The sequence below is a fragment of the Hypomesus transpacificus genome, chromosome 9, assembly GCF_021917145.1.
Source record: "Hypomesus transpacificus isolate Combined female chromosome 9, fHypTra1, whole genome shotgun sequence".
NCBI lineage: Eukaryota > Metazoa > Chordata > Actinopteri > Osmeriformes > Osmeridae > Hypomesus > Hypomesus transpacificus.
Window position 1 is genome coordinate 611,507 of NC_061068.1, and position 15,759 is coordinate 627,265.

Below are 15,759 nucleotides of genomic sequence, written 5' to 3' on the forward strand. Positions count from 1 at the left end.
CTTGAGGTACGATTTGTATTGTAATCGAACTGACTGCTTATGCTGACATTTTGCTAAAATCAATTTATGGAACATTTGAGCACACAATGACACAAGCAAAAGCTTTCAAATGACTTTATTCTTTTTCATTCGACCAGTCTTCTATTTTATCAGTACAGTAGCTTTCCAAACGTCAATGCAGTTCCAACTTTTGAATAATTAGAAAAAATAACCAGATTTGGACAAAAAAAATAATCGAAAAAATTATATAAATATGTTTTTTTTTTTTCTGTTGTTTTTGTTTAGAAAGAAAACCAGTTTACCAAGAAACAAAGTAAACCATGTCACGTCATTCCCATATCAGATTCAGCCGGAAGAAGCATAACCCCAAAAAAACGAATTAGGATATTTGGCCATTAATGCATAAACAATGTTCCAACAAGCAACAGCGTAGCAACCTGAGAGCTAGAGGCATTTGGAATGCATTCATCTCAGTCGCAGCGAGACTATGAACAACACAGGCTTACATAATATACCAAACAATCATTTTGGCTGTTGGGTATAGACGCCAACATCAGGTGGTCTGAGACATAGAAGACAACCACGTCATCAGACGGAAGTGACTGAAGCACTGTATGTTGACAATGAACAAAATAAAAGACATCTTTATAAATAAGAAAATAAATAATTCCTTTCGTATTTCTGACATTGTACAAATACCCTAAACACACAGGGTCACACACACACACACACACATTCCCCACTCTAACAACAGAGGTTCTGGAATTGGAGAAAAGTAAAGTGAGGCTTTTAAGCACAGTTTGCTTAGTTCTCGGAAGCTCATCATTGTGTGTTAAAAATCACCAGAGCATCACCAGGGCATCACCTGGGCATCACCTGGGCATCACCAGGGCATCACCTGGGCATCACCTGGGCATCACCTGGGCATCACCTGGGATTCGGCCGCCTGAGTCTACATTCAGTTCATCCTGTTAGTAAGAGTTCGTATGTTCACAGCCCAAATAAAATCAAAAAGTAACATTGACACAGCATGTAACAGCAGGTTGTATTATGTATGTGTTGGCATGTGTGTGTATTATAAAGGTTCTCTGTAAGTACCCATTAAAGTCCATTGAATCAATAGTATTTCACAATATATATGCAAATAAATAACTGTTTTGAGGTAACAATGCGATAAGCCCGCACAGTTTTCACCAACAACATGGCAGGTGCCACCTCTAACTCATGAAGGAAAACTGTCTCAAATGCAGAGTGTGTTCCATCTGTGGTCATAAACTACAATTCTGAAGATCCATTAAATTATATTCCTCTCTGTTGCTCGTGTCACTATTCCACGAACACGGGTGATATTCATGAAACCCTGCTCGCCTCCGGCTCTCTGGTGTAGCTGGTCAGAGGCTAGGTGAGTGCTGAGGTATTCATTGTTTTAAATGAAACGCTGGTGAAACATGCAGTTCCTTGCAAGTGGTTCATCTCCACAGAGAAACTCTTCAGCCACACTGCATTTGAGACATCTACACTACCTTGTTCTTTTCTTTCAGTTAAAGCTTAGAAAATAATGCTATCTGGTAGTAATAAATACAGTACTTGAGTTCCAGCTCTGACATATTGCTCGGCTTTAGTTCTTCCAGTTATTGAGGCTGCAGAGGAGACGGATGGTGTGCAACCAGCCTGCTAGAGAAGACCACGCTCCCTCCACAAACGTCCGGCTGCCTGAGACGCTGCCGTCTCTGTCTTCCAGACACCTGGTCACACCTGTCCACCTGACTGGCCCTGTCGCTAAAGCAGCGACGCTAAGGTGGACATCATTCATTCAACCACTGTCTTTCTCCCTCTCAGGTGTCCCCCGAGCTGTGACCCAAAGGAGGAGAGCTTCTCTAGCAGGGCAGAGTCTCTGCAGGCGAACACAAATCATCGAAGGGCTCGATAAGATGTTTGGCACTGTTGGCCTTGTCACCCCGCCGCCCTCTGCTGGCGTGGAGCCAGAGGATTCCAGCCTCTCACTACGAGCGGTCAGCCGAGCAGCCTGTTGAAACCACTACCCAGAATCCCTTTAGGTTGCAGTCCGCCATGAAGTATCTAATGTAGATAGACTTCAAATAAGATATGGAGGGAATGCACCCATGAATTAGAGGAGAGGAGGAAGAGCAAAGTGAAGGGAATCTGGGCTGGCACCGTACATGTTATTAAGAGCCAATAAAAACCAAGGGGATCTCCTGCCATCTGAACAGGTAATGAGATGGAGGTAGGGAGAGAAGGTTTGAGGGTGGGTGGTGTCATTTCTCTGTGACTGCGGCAGCCATGGGCGTTCGTATCGTTCCCCTGGCAGTGGCCGCCAGCTCCTCGATCTCAACGTTCAGCCTTCGGATCACCCACTCCATCGCCTCGCGGCCCTGGAGTAAAAAAACAAACAGACCTTGGAATTAGGCAGCGAAAACAAAGGCTGTCCTGTTTGTAAAGTAGCTAGGCACTGACACCAAATAAGTCTCATACTTTTTTTATTTAAACAGACTATTTGAATACTTTTTAAGGCTGTCAAACTCCTGTTCCTGGAGAGGTGCCCTCCTGTGCTAACCCTAACTACATCTATCTTATTAAGCTCAACATTATTCATTATTAGAAGCATGTGTCCTGCATTAGGGCTGGAATGAGTAGCTACTGAATCATCCTATAGGTTTCCTGGAACAGGGATCCATCGATTAATCTATCCTGCCATCCATCCATGCATGTATTCATTCATATATCCATCCAGCCACCCACCCACCCAGGGTGCAGGTGACTCACCTTGCCTGCGTTGCTAGAGATGCTGCTGGCCATGACCCCCTCCAGGTAGCTGCTAAGACTCACCCCCTTCACAGAGATGATGGCCTCTTGGGTCAGAACCGTCCTGCAGAACACAGGGGGCGGGGTCAGGACACGTAAGGACGAGTCACGCATTCAAAATATAGCTGCATGAGCTGGTTGCAGTATACTGAGTTATGATTCCTTGAGGGTTTGGGTTGGTTGAGGGGCAGTGAAAAGGGATGATTTGATCTGATGGTGTATTTTGCTGTTTCATATCTTACTTTTCTGGGTCTTGAGGGTGTGGTTTGTATGTCAGCTTCTCGTCCACTGATACCAGGTTAGTGAAGGTGATCTGCAGAGGTGAGAGAGACAGAAGAGGGAGGGAGAGAGACAGACTGTGAGAAAGAGGGAGAGACAACCGGCTTGTTCAGATTTTCATATTCACACTTGACACACTGGGCCTCAAGAACCGGTTCAGCATCATTCCATAAGCGTTTCTCCCACACCCAACACACTGTTTACAAACGGCTTTCTTGTGCAGACGAGCCTGCTGACAAGATCTGGGCAACAATCAAAATAGAACATGTTTAGTAAAGAGTCATGGGTTTTATAACACCTCTAACAGAACTCTTCTTTATTTTTTGCAAACTGAAGACTCAAGCTGTAGCATAAAGACTGTAGAACCCATCAAACCTCCCATAATAGTACTTGATAATAATAATAAGAAATAATAAATCAAATGTATCAGATGCTTTTATCCAAAGCTACAGGTGGATTCAAAACTTCGACGTCTTTATCTGTAGTGAAATGCTCCACCAGTGAGCTGAACTGATCCCCAGTCCCCTTCACCTGTCAGATAGTACAGCTATCCCCAGTCCCCTTCACCTGTCAGATAGCACAGCTATCCTCAGTCCCCTGTGTGCAGGTACTTACGTTGGAGGACTGCAGCTCAAATGTCTTCTCTCTGGGGTCCACGACCGAGTGCTCCTGGATGAAGGTGCACGTCCGCGAGTTGCCGATGATCTGAACACAGGGGAGAATACACAGTCAGCTACCGGAACCTTCGGGACGGAACATCAGAATGTACATATCTGTTCTCCATTCCAATCCCAGTGTTCTAGAACCACTGGCGTCTTCAGCTCGTTTCTTCACTAGATAACTCTGGTTTCTATGATTTACTGTTATATAGCTAGGTACCGTTATGAAAAAGGTAGAATTGATGTGCCCTGTCAGTTATAAGACTTTTGTTAACTTTTAACCTTCTTTTTTATTTTACTTATGTGCAGAGTCACACTAATATGTATATCAAAGAGTATGTACAGCAGGTGAAGATATATTAATAATAAATGTTTTTTATTTATAGCACCCCCTTCATTATCAAGGGAAGCAGGGATATTAATGAGATAGCTTGTTGACTAATAAACTAATATCATTCAGGTACATCCCTAACAGCAGCAATGACTAAGCCTGTCTGAGAAGCAGCCATGAGACTGGGCCGTCTGGGGACTTAGGGCTGCTATTAATAGGAGTTTCTGGCCACATTCCCTGACCTCTCCCGGATCTCCTCCCCCAGGATCGGGGCCTGACCTCCCGGGCCGGAGCGGTCTCATGTGACCCTGGGCTCCAGGAGTTAACCTGGCCCCGGGCCAGAGAGAGGCAGCAGGGCCAGATACCGTGCTGTCACGGTTCAGAGAACGGGACGTCTTGTCTGATCTGGACGACTGTCAAATCAAAGCCGTACAGTTCTTATCTTGCTGTGATTTGCGTATGCAACGAGGTTAAGAAGTAATGGGTCAAATCAACGGTTTGACCATTCCAGAACCCTGGAATGACCATTCTAGAACCCCTCAACTGACTGACGCACTTTGGCAGACATCAAAGGCAAGCCGCCTCCGCTCACTATCTCTCTCTCACACGCGCATGTCTACACACACTCTCAGTTACTTTTACTGTTACATCACTGGCATGGGGTATGGTCCAACTAAAGTTCAGGACATCATGTGTCAGAGATAGAGTGTAGTAATCTTCTGATGGAAATAGACCTGTGAAGGGGGGGGGGGGGGGGGGGGGGGGGGGGGGGGGGGGGGGGGGTCGTCAGTGACTACTACTGCTGTGTTCCCTGCTATTATGGGCTGTCTTGACAGAGTGTGACTGAGCTGCTGTACTATGACATCGAGCAGGCTGCCAAGATTCTACAAGGCCTCAGCACATTCACCTCTATACGTTACTCAAACCTGTCTAGGTTAAACCACTATACTAGGTAGCTTTGGAGATGTATAAATAGCAACTGTGCTTGCTGAAACCTTCCTAGGCGTTACAGTGCATCGCTGTGTTTCTTGAGGGTGTTACTGGAGACGTCTCACAGTCTTGTTCCATCCCAGGTCCATCTGAGAGACAGAGAGAGAGAGAACGAGAGAGAGAGAGATATAGAGAGACAGAGAGAAACAGAGAGAGAGAGAGAGAGAGAGAGAGACAGAGAGACAGAAAGAGAGACAGACAGAGAGAGAGAGACAGAGAGAGAGAGAGAGAGAGAGAGAGAGAGAGAGAGAGAGAGAGAGAGAGAGAGAGAGAGAGAGAGAGCTAGAGAGACAGAGAGCATCCTGGTACTCACAGACTTAACGATGGAAGGGAGGCCCCACTCTGCGCTGAGGAGGCGGTTGCTATGGAGACGGCCCTGGCTGTCCACTGCCCGGTCCATCACGTCCACCCCAAACACACTGGGGTTCATAGGGTTGGGGTACTTCTGCATGGCCGCCTTGGTTACCGTCTCCCATGGGTGGCTGGGGGGCAACAGGAGGATGAGGAGAATTAATTAACAAAAAATTACAAATGACGATCATATACTGTTATGTTTTGTGATCAGCATGCGTATTGTAGGCCTATATTTAATTTAAAAGGTGTTTGAGCTATGTTACACATGTAGATCAAGTCAACTAGTTATTGTCTAGCTGTTTATATACAGAGTGCCGTGTTATGAAACGTTTTCATGATAGCATTGACCGGGGTACACAGAACGTGATGCTGTTGTAACAGGCATGTATTCATACACGGATGACAGGGGTGTATATCGGAACATTAATGTTATTTCGCTCGGTACAATCACTAAAACCGCGCCAACACAATCGTCTGGGTCCAGAATCCGATGTCGGCGGCCGTTACCGTGGAGACGACGATGCTGCCATGTGGTTGCCGAGTGACGCATTGGACTGGAGGCGCGGTGAAATGTGGGGGAAAGGTTGCTGGATAAAGAAGCTAGCTAGCTGATTACGCAACCTCTGCACAAGACCCTGACAGCTGTTATAGTGAGAGAAAAAAACTAACGAACAAATAAATAATAATAACCAAGAACAGATTCTGTAGAAACACCGATTCGTTTAAATTTGTCTTTTTTGGAACGGAAGCCGGTGGTGTTGCAATGTAGCCTACTCTTGGTCTTTCAGTGATGTATTGAAAAGGCTTTTTTTTTTGTTACAATAGCTAATGAGATGTGCACTACTTGGTAGTAAGCTAGTGTTATCTAGAGCTAGCTATATTCTTAGCTAACAAAGCAAGGCTATATAAGGAAAGTCAAACCGATTAGCCTGCAAGCACCGATACCGGTAACCGCGAGCTATATCCTAAAGGACAATTTGTACCGCTACCTCGTTCAGACGGGGGTAAGGGAGAACTGGCTAAGATAACAAACCGTACACATTTAAATAAATCACTCACTTGAAAATGTGTTCTGAGGTCCAGATTTTCATGACTTGGCTGTTGTATATTAACCGGTGTGTGGTATTGGTAGTAAGGTGGAGAGTGGATCAGCCCAGCCGGCAAGTGAAGTCACACTGACTCAATGAACGGGCAGCATTCGTTAAAGAGCTGACGCAAATCACCTCCCCCCTACGACCGGAGTCACATGAGTCTGGATGTGTCGCACATCCGCCGCGTGCCAGAGCGGTGATTGACAGAACAGAAAGCAGCGCAGTTAAGGTGCCTGGAATCAATTTACCGGCCCAAAATTAAAAATCGTGAATATCTTGTCAGTGAGTTCAGAGTAACGGCAACCAAAGTGAACAAATGTTTAAAATAACGACGCAACACCATTTTGAAATACTTCATAGGAGATCCATAACAATTTTCCATGAGGTGGATAGCAAGTCGTTATTCCAGCAGTAGGAATCCGTCCTTTGCCCTTTGCAGAACTTGCACAATAGGTATGAGGTTCCACACTTAGACCTTGTGATCAAAGCTGAACCAACATGCCCTTGGAGGAATATGACAATGCCACTGAACGATTATGTCACTGTCAGAACTGTAGGCTTCTAATGATTGTTTCATACACAACCAACAAAAGGATTTCGCTGTATGTGGGTGCTCCTGACCTCTACAATACCCATTATCCACAGTTATTGGAACGGCTTGAATGGGAAGACGTTATGCTACACGAATGGATCACAAAAGTACGATTTTAGTTGTCATGCTTGTGTTCAAGGCAGATCCGATTCCAGTTGATCAGATGAATTAGGCTCCTACATCGAAACATTTTCGAGACTTTTTGGCATTATCCAACACTGTCACTCTAAATGAAAACAAAATAACCTCAATAAATATTATATATATAGAGATGTATGTTACAATTTGCAGTAACATGGGCATATGCAGGAATGACCCACTTTTACAAGTAGGTGAAAGACCTCTGTCCCTTCTGACCCTCCTCTGTCTAGATCCAGTTTTTCGTCAAGGCTTGGTGTTATATGGCAGAGCCAAAGGGCCAACCTCACTGCCACGTCCTGGGGCCTTATCAGGAGGTGCTTGTTATCTTCCCCTGACAGACAGCAGTGTTGAGGGCATCATGAATCCAACCACCTCAGTACAGAACAGAGTTCAACCAGTAGGGTTTAGCTGTGGGGTCGTGAACCATGGTGTTCTTTTGAGGGGGTGGCTTTTACTGTAACTGTTAAAGGAACAGTGCGGATTTTTGTGTGTGATGACTCCAACATGTGTCAAACTGCTTATCTGTGTAGTCAGAATAAAGTGTATCTCTAACACTTAATAAATAAGTATGCAAAGGCAAACATTATACAATTCCTTTCCTGATCATTTTTTTTCTTATGAAAGCTTCTAATTGTATAATACAGGCCGTAATCATAATATATATTGGGGGGACACATCCCCTCCCAATATTCAAATCTGGTCAAAATGTCCCCCCCAATATATTGATATCAAAATATAAGTAAATATATAAATGTGCTACGCTACGACAGGCCATCACACACACTGTCCAAAATGATCATGAAAAAATTGAATTAGTCCCCCCCAATGTTGACTCCATGGCTACGGCCTTGGTATAATACAACATTTTAAGGATTATAAAGTCTGGGTTTCGACTTTTTATTAAATTCTCAGTCAAATTTTCCTTCCAAACACAGTGACCAAAACATGCTCATTGTTCATGTAAATGATGTAATCCTACTGAATTGTGAAGATTACTTTATTTAAACACATACTGTTTATCTTCATTTAAACCAATTTAAGACATCCACGTTGTGTTTACAACAGTACAATGACACATTATTAATATTAATAATATAATTGTGATATAGGAAGAAAACTGTAAATACAAATTATGTACACATTTTATTTTCATATAACAACTAAAAAAGTCAACAACATCGCAGTACAGCCAGCATTTTTTTTAAAAGATGTGAATGATTATTAATAGTTCACTCTTATATGAGTAAAAGACTAAGGAAAAAAGCTAAAATTCAAGTCTTTTGAGAGAAAATAGTTGAGGTTTCCTGACACCGTCATGTGGCTCAGTGAAGGCATCACCTCCACCTGTCTCAAACACACCTCACTCCATCACAAACACCCTCACTCCGTCACAGTCTCAGCGCTCGTCTCCGTCACAGTCTCAGCGCTCGTCTCCTTCACAGTCTCAGCGCTCGTCTCCTTCACAGTCTCAGTCTTAGTTTCCGTTCTTGTTTGAACTGTCACGATACTAGATGACGGTCTCTCTTCCTCCTCCTCCTCCTCCTCCTGCTGCTCCTCCTCCTCCAGCTCCAGGTCAGCTGTTGCATCCTGGTACTGCTGGTATTCGGCCACAAGGTCATTGAGGTTATGCTCCGCCTCCGTGAACTCCATCTCGTCCATGCCCTCGCCCGTGTACCAGTGGAGGAAGGCCTTGCGGCGGAACATGAGGGTGAACTGCTCCCCGATGCGGCGGAAAATCTCCTGAATGGCCGTGTTGTTGCCGATGAAGGTGGCGGCCATCTTGAGGCCTCGGGGAGGGATGTCACACACGGCCACCTTGACGTTGTGCGGGATCCAGTCCACGAAGTAGCTGCTGTTCTTCTGCTGCACGGCCAGCATCTGCTCGTCTACCTCTTTGGTGGACATGGCCCCGCGGAACATCCCCGCCACGGTGAGGTAGCGCCCCCTCCTGGGGTCGCAGGCCGTCATCATGTTGCGGGGGTCGAACATCTGCTGTGTGAGCTCGGGCACGGTGAGGGCTCGGTACTGCTGGCTCCCTCTGGCGGTAAGCGGGGCGAAGCCCGGCATGAAGAAGTGCAGGCGGGGAAAGGGTACCATGTTGACGGCCAGCTTGCGGAGGTCGGCGTTGAGCTGTCCGGGGAAGCGCAGGGAGGTGGTGACCCCGCTCATGGTCAGGGACACAAGGTGGTTGAGGTCTCCGTAGGTGGGCGTGGTCAGTTTGAGCGTTCGGAAGCAGATGTCGTAGAGTGCCTCGTTGTCGATGCAGAAGGTCTCGTCCGTGCTCTCGATGAGCTGGTGCACGGAGAGGGTGGCGTTGTAGGGCTCCACCACAGTGTCTGACACCTGTGGAGGGGAGGGGAGAGGGGAGAGGGAGAGGGAGAGGGAGAGGGAGAGGGAGAGGGAGAGGGAGAGGGAGAGGGAGAGGGAGAGGGAGAGGGAGAGGGAGAGGGAGAGGGAGAGGGAGAGGGAGAGGGAGAGGGAGATCAAAGAGGGGAAAGGGAGGGGAGGAGGGGAGGAGAGAGGGGAAGGGGAGGAAAGGGGAGGGGCGGGGGAAAAGGACAGGGGAGGGTAAAAAGTGAAATAGGGTAAAGTCCACACAGGTACCTTTAGTATGCTACAGTACAGCACAGTACACTGTTAGAAAAGTACACATTAGTCACCTTTACGGGAGGGAGGTTAGTATAGTACACACCTTGGGGGAGGGCATGACACTGAATGTGTTCATGATGCGGTCAGGGTACTCCTCTCTGATCTTGTTGATGAGGAGGGTGCCCATGCCTGAGCCGGTGCCTCCGCCCAGGGAGTGGACCAATTGGAACCCCTGCAGACAGTCGCAGCCCTCGCTTTCGCTACGGACGCGGTCCATCACCTGCTCCACCAGCTCTGCACCCTCCGTGTAGTGACCCTTAGCCCAGTTGTTTCCTGCCCCGGAGTTTCCTGAACACCCCCCCCCCCCCCCCACACACACACACACACACACATACAAATACAGACACACACACACATCCATACACACACAGACACGCAAAATAACCATTTCTGGGTGTAGCTCAGAGGTGGGGTATTTAAATGTAGATAAAGATGTTGCAAGTTCAAATCCTATTCCTGTATGTTGCTAAAAGAAAGAGTGACTATAGACAGTGGCTATAGACTGTGACTATAGACAAAGACTAGAGACAGTGACCATAGACAGAGACTATAAACTGAGACGATAAACGGAGGATATTGGGACAGGTGTCTCTCACCGTGGATGAAGTTGTCGGGTCTAAAGAGCTTTCCGATCCTGCTGCCTCTTACACTGTCCATGGTGCCAGGCTCCAGATCAATGAGCAGAGATCTGGGGACATACTTACCCCCTGGGGGCAGAAACACACCCCTGAGACACACGCATAAGATACACACCTGACACACACACCTGACACACACACACACTTGAGACACACACACACCTGAGACAAACACACACACACCTGAGACACACACCTGAGATACACACCTGAGATACACACCTGACACACACCTGACACACACACACACACTTGAGACACACACACACCTGACACACACACACCTGAGACACGTACCCTGTGCCTCGTTGAAGTAAACATTGAGGCGCTCCAGCTGGAGGACGTTGTCGCCCTCGTAGTTCCCTGTGGCGTTGATCCCATGTTCCTCACTGATCACCTCCCAAAACTACACGCACACACACACACAACACACAGACAAAGGGAACACCGTTACGAAGTGACCGAACACACAGAAACGTACTCACTAGGTCTATCCAGAAGCACACAAACACAGTACAGCCACGTGGAGCCCAGACTCCCCGGGGTACAGTACAGCCAGCGAAAAGACCCACAGAGATTCCTCCATCCCGTATGGCTCCACAACCGCCCATCTCTAGTTAGCCAGAAGTGTTGGTCATTCATGGAAGATGCTCTGGTTGATAACCCAGCCAGCCTGTCTGTCTCTCAAGGTCCCCCTCTTCTCAGTACTCATTGTGGTGATGCAGTTCAATACAGTATATCTCATTCTGTTTCTTTGGCTGGCATTGTGGAAGTCATGATAAACCCACGTCCCACCCATGCCAGTCTTGCACTTATCTTTCAGCAACGAACATACGCAGGGAAACACCCTCTGCCACTCACAACTGTCAGGGTAGAAGTGTCAAGTCACAGCCCAATACATGAACCATATTAGGAGTGAAGTGAACATACAACCTATTATGTTTAAGGAAATACTGAATATTTTGTCGATAGATATGAAGTAAATTCTCTGTGTGTCAGGACTTGAGTTTGTCAGGTTTGGGTCATCGGGGTTGTTTAAACACCTCTCCATGTGGTTACTACCTCCTTGGGTGTTGTTCTTCACAGTAAATGACAACAACAAACACCCTGTTCCTCTATCATCATGCATTAGGATGATCACACATCTACAAGTGTTCGGAACTATTTTCTCCAGAATTCCCAACAAGAGAATTCCATGTTCTAGAGCATCCTGCCCTGATATCAACCCACCAAGAGTGGACTCAATAAATCCAGACAAATCACATTTGTAACACAGGAAGAAAATAGTAACGGATCTACGATTTGATTACCTTGGAGCCGATTTGATTCCCACACTGTCCGATCTGCAGATGTACGATCTCTCTCATGGTGGTCCAGATGACGGCCTCTCCAGCCTTCTCTCTGCCCTGCCCTCTGCACCCTCCTCGCTTAAATACCAGGGCAGCTCTGATGACATCACTGATGATGTCACCCAGACCCCACTACGCTGTGACACTCACACAGTCTGGGATAACTCCTTCTGTTATCCACAGAACAACATTGTTTAACTACACACTGTGTGTTGCATTGTATATATGAAAAGTATTGTACTCAATTCATAACTGTAGGTTATATTGGTTTTATGGTTGTATTGTAGGTTGTTTCTCCTGTCGTATAAAATGTGTCTTGTGACGATTTCCACAGACACAAGTGGGATAACTTCCAGAAATATACAAACTACAAATAATTGAAGTAACTCAATACAACTTACCAGACTAAACCCAAAGCAGCCTACACACAAGCACCTTAATCCAACAGTTCACATACCATTCACACAGCAGAAGCTTTTATCCAAAGCTACATTCAAACAGCACACAGGAAGTACAGCAGGAAGTGAACGGGACTGTCACAGCGCAGGAGCTAAACGAACACCCTTTTTTCCAAATAAGCCTTTTTCCCTGAAGAGGACCGGGGTGGAGAGCAGGACAGGATGTGTGTAGAGACTCTGTGGTGTGTGTCTCTGGTTGGGTCCAGATAAGAGACGCAGCAGCTGAGAGCTGCTTGTATCTGCGGGCCGCAGACACCAGACAGGCGGCAGACAGACAGGCAGACAGAAAGACACAAACAGGCAAACAGACACAGACAGGCAGACAGACAAACAGACACACACACAGACAGGCAGCAGACAGACAGGCACAGACAGACACACTGACGGGCGGCAGACAGACAGACAGACAGACAGACAGGCAGACAGACAGAAAGACAGAGACAGGCAGACAGGCAGACACAGACAAGCAAACAGACAGACACAGCCAGGCAGACAGACAGACAGACACACAGACAGGCGGCAGACAGACAGACACACAGACAGGCGGCAGACAGACAATCAAACAGACAGACACAGACAGACAGACAGACAGACGGAAGCCCTCAATGTTTTCTCAAAAGCCCTGAATCTTTTAGGTTAAAAATTAGGTTGCCATTTTCGGGTCGCTATAATTTTTGTAGTCTATTATAATTCTCAGCATCGCAAGATTTTTGTTTTGGAAATATAACTAACAATTTACAAAACAAAGCGGGTCATCTGTTGCAAAACTAGGTCTTTTTGACAGCTGCATCAAAATCATCAAGCTATCCGCAATATCCTATATTAACTGTTAGTCGTGGCGGTAATACCTTCGCTACACCTGAAAAGAAGGGCCTGAGGAGATGGTCCTGCAATTGGACTCTGTTGGAGAAAGGAGGAGCGGGGAGAGGGACAACAGGGGAGAGGGACACCAGGGGAGAGGGACACCAGGGGAGAGGGACAACAGGGGAGAGGGACAACAGGGGAGAGGGACACCAGGGGAGAGGGACAACAGAGGAGAGGGACAACAGGGGAGAGGGACAACAGGGGAGAGGGACACCAGGGGAGAGGGACACCAGGGGAGAGGGACACCAGGGGAGAGGGACAACAGGGGAGAGGGACAACAGGGGAGAGGGACACCAGGGGAGAGGGACAACAGAGGAGAGGGACAACAGGGGAGAGGGACAACAGGGGAGAGGGACAACAGGGGAGAGGGACAACAGAGGAGAGGGACAACAGAGGAGAGGGACAACAGAGGAGAGGGACAACAGGGGAGAGGGACACCAGGGGAGAGGGACAACAGAGGAGAGGGACAACAGGGGAGAGGGACACCAGGGGAGAGGGACAACAGAGGAGAGGGACAACAGAGGAGAGGGACAACAGAGGAGAGGGACAACAGGGGAGAGGGACAACAGGGGAGAGGGACACCAGGGGAGAGGGACAACAGAGGAGAGGGACAACAGGGGAGAGGGACAACAGAGGAGAGGGACAACAGGGGAGAGGGACAACAGAGAATCCTAAAACAGAGCATATCAAATTAGAGCAGAGCAGACTACAATAGAGTACAGTAGAGTAGGGTCCTCATCAAGTACTCATCAATGATGAGCCTTTTTTTGTGATAAATAGTTTCTTTAGAAAAAGAAAAATTCACACTTACAATGAAAGGAGAAACTTTGGTGAAAACTGTTCTTTCATTCTTTAGAAACTTTTTTTTCCAAAACTTTTTATTCATACTTACAGTGAAAGGAGGAAAGGAGAGAACAGATAATCCTACAACAGAGCATATCAAATTAGAGCAGAGCAGAGTACAATAGAGTACAGTAGAGTACAGTAGGGCTGGCCATAGGGTTTTGGGGGCCCTAAACAGAAATAGTGTATGGGGCCCATTGATTGGCAAAAGTTCTGTAATCACAATTCAAGATAGTCATGATGTTTATCTAGTTAAATGGCACTTTACAGTATCAGATGTACCTCAACTATGAGAGTTGGGAACACAATGAAAAGTAAAGATCAGCTGTTTTTAGGGCTTGATTTAGGATTTAAAAGAGATTCTTTGGGGTCTATCTCTGCTAACTGTCATTGTTTACATGATCAGTCCACTATGATGGAGAAACGAACAGCACAGCTATCTGGGTGACAGTCTTGTGCTCATGAGTGACTAAATACTGCCTCCTTCTGGTGGTTGAACATGAGACCCTTGGAACTGAACATACCCCGAAGCATTTTATTGAAGCTGGAATATTAATATGTCTGTCTTCCTTACACTTGAGAATGGAGGGGGGGGGGGGGGGGGGGGGGGGGGGGGGGGGGACATTGATGAGGTCCAGTATGAAGTAGTCTAGTATATCATAGTCTGGATGGTCACTCTGTGACACTGTGTATGACTGCATATCACTACAGCACTGGGGTTGTGGAAGGTGGGGTATAGAGATCTAAGATGGTGGGTAGGGTGGAGATCTAAGATGGTGGGTATGGGCGTGGTGACAATCCAAGAAAGTATTAAAACATCCCTCCATATAACCGGTTGCACTAGATGTGATGTATAGACATCCAGGCGTGACATCACTGGAGAAACAACTGTGTCATCCCAGCTAGACTAGGCCCAGACTGAGGAGAGTTAGAATGGGAGTTTAGTAAGAAACATCTTTCAGTCAGAACAAAGAATATAGCTGCATCTAATATTACACCAGTATGACCCAGCTCTAGATCCAGTGTTATGGAGGTACAGTCTGGCCCAGTCTGCTGACACATGTAGACTTACCCATATAGACCAAAGACCTCTCTCATAACTTAGCCCTGCCTAGAGATATAGACCTCTCTCATAACTTAGCCCTGTCTAGAGATATAGACCTCTCTCCTAACCTAGACCTGTCTAGAGATATAGACCTGTCTCCTAACCCATCCCTGTCTAGAGATATAGACCTGTCTCCTAACCCAGCCCTGTCTAGAGATATAGACCTCTCTACACGGAAACACAAGCCTTATGTTACCTTTTGTCCTCCACAATACCTCAAAGTCTTAGAAGTCTGGACATGGGTGTGTGTATGTGTCTAGAGTTTGTGTGTGTGTGTGTAGAGTGTGTGTGTGTGTGTGTGTGCGTGTGTTTGGGCTAGATTCCAATGTCAAGTCCCCTGTTTGTGAGATCGCAAAGCCTAGCGATTTTATTTTATTTGTAAAATCATCCGACTGTCTTCTGCTGTTTGAACACATTTTGTGGATATAAGTACTGTAACTAAATAGTAAATGACTGATTGCCAAGACTGATATGACAACAAAGTTCTGTATGCTTTCTAAAACTTCACTTAATCATACTTGTTAGCGTCTAGTTTATTTCTTTAAAGATGGCGCCTTCTCTCTTAGCAACTTCATGACGTTCTGGGTAATCAT

At 46.5% G+C, this 15,759-nt stretch overlaps 2 protein-coding genes across 2 annotated transcripts; both read right to left on the reverse strand.

The window, feature by feature from the left end:
* Positions 1-98: 98 nt before the first annotated feature.
* LOC124471489 (PRELI domain containing protein 3B-like) lies at positions 99-6,624 on the reverse strand. Its single transcript, XM_047025996.1, has 6 exons — positions 6,496-6,624; positions 5,396-5,564; positions 3,718-3,807; positions 3,066-3,136; positions 2,785-2,887; positions 99-2,393 (listed from the first exon to the last, which is right to left on the reverse strand). The coding sequence occupies exons 1-6, from the start codon at positions 6,525-6,527 to the stop codon at positions 2,277-2,279; spliced, it is 582 nt and encodes a 193-aa protein (XP_046881952.1). The 5' UTR covers positions 6,528-6,624; the 3' UTR covers positions 99-2,276.
* A 1,615-nt stretch (positions 6,625-8,239) lies between these two features.
* On the reverse strand, positions 8,240-12,020 carry tubb1 (tubulin, beta 1 class VI). Its single transcript, XM_047025998.1, has 5 exons — positions 11,858-12,020; positions 10,845-10,953; positions 10,506-10,616; positions 9,953-10,197; positions 8,240-9,603 (listed from the first exon to the last, which is right to left on the reverse strand). Exons 1-5 carry the CDS (start codon positions 11,912-11,914, stop codon positions 8,641-8,643), a joined length of 1,485 nt encoding a protein of 494 aa, XP_046881954.1. The 5' UTR covers positions 11,915-12,020; the 3' UTR covers positions 8,240-8,640.
* Positions 12,021-15,759: the final 3,739 nt, after the last annotated feature.

Excerpts from the sequence above, each read along its gene's own strand:
- LOC124471489 (XM_047025996.1), bottom strand. The coding sequence starts at position 6,527 with ATGAAAATCTGGACCTCAGAACACATTTTCAA. Across the intron at positions 5,565-6,495 it reads ACCTCAGAACACATTTTCAA|CCACCCATGGGAGACGGTAA; the intron begins GTGAGTGATTTA and ends GTTGCCCCCCAG. Across the intron at positions 2,394-2,784 it reads TCTCTAGCAACGCAGGCAAG|GGCCGCGAGGCGATGGAGTG; the intron begins GTGAGTCACCTG and ends TTTTTACTCCAG.
- tubb1 (XM_047025998.1), bottom strand. The coding sequence starts at position 11,914 with ATGAGAGAGATCGTACATCTGCAGATCGGACAGTGTGGGAATCAAATC. Across the intron at positions 10,954-11,857 it reads GGAATCAAATCGGCTCCAAG|TTTTGGGAGGTGATCAGTGA; the intron begins GTAATCAAATCG and ends GTGTGCGTGTAG. Across the intron at positions 9,604-9,952 it reads GTGTCATGCCCTCCCCCAAG|GTGTCAGACACTGTGGTGGA; the intron begins GTGTGTACTATA and ends TCCCCTCCACAG.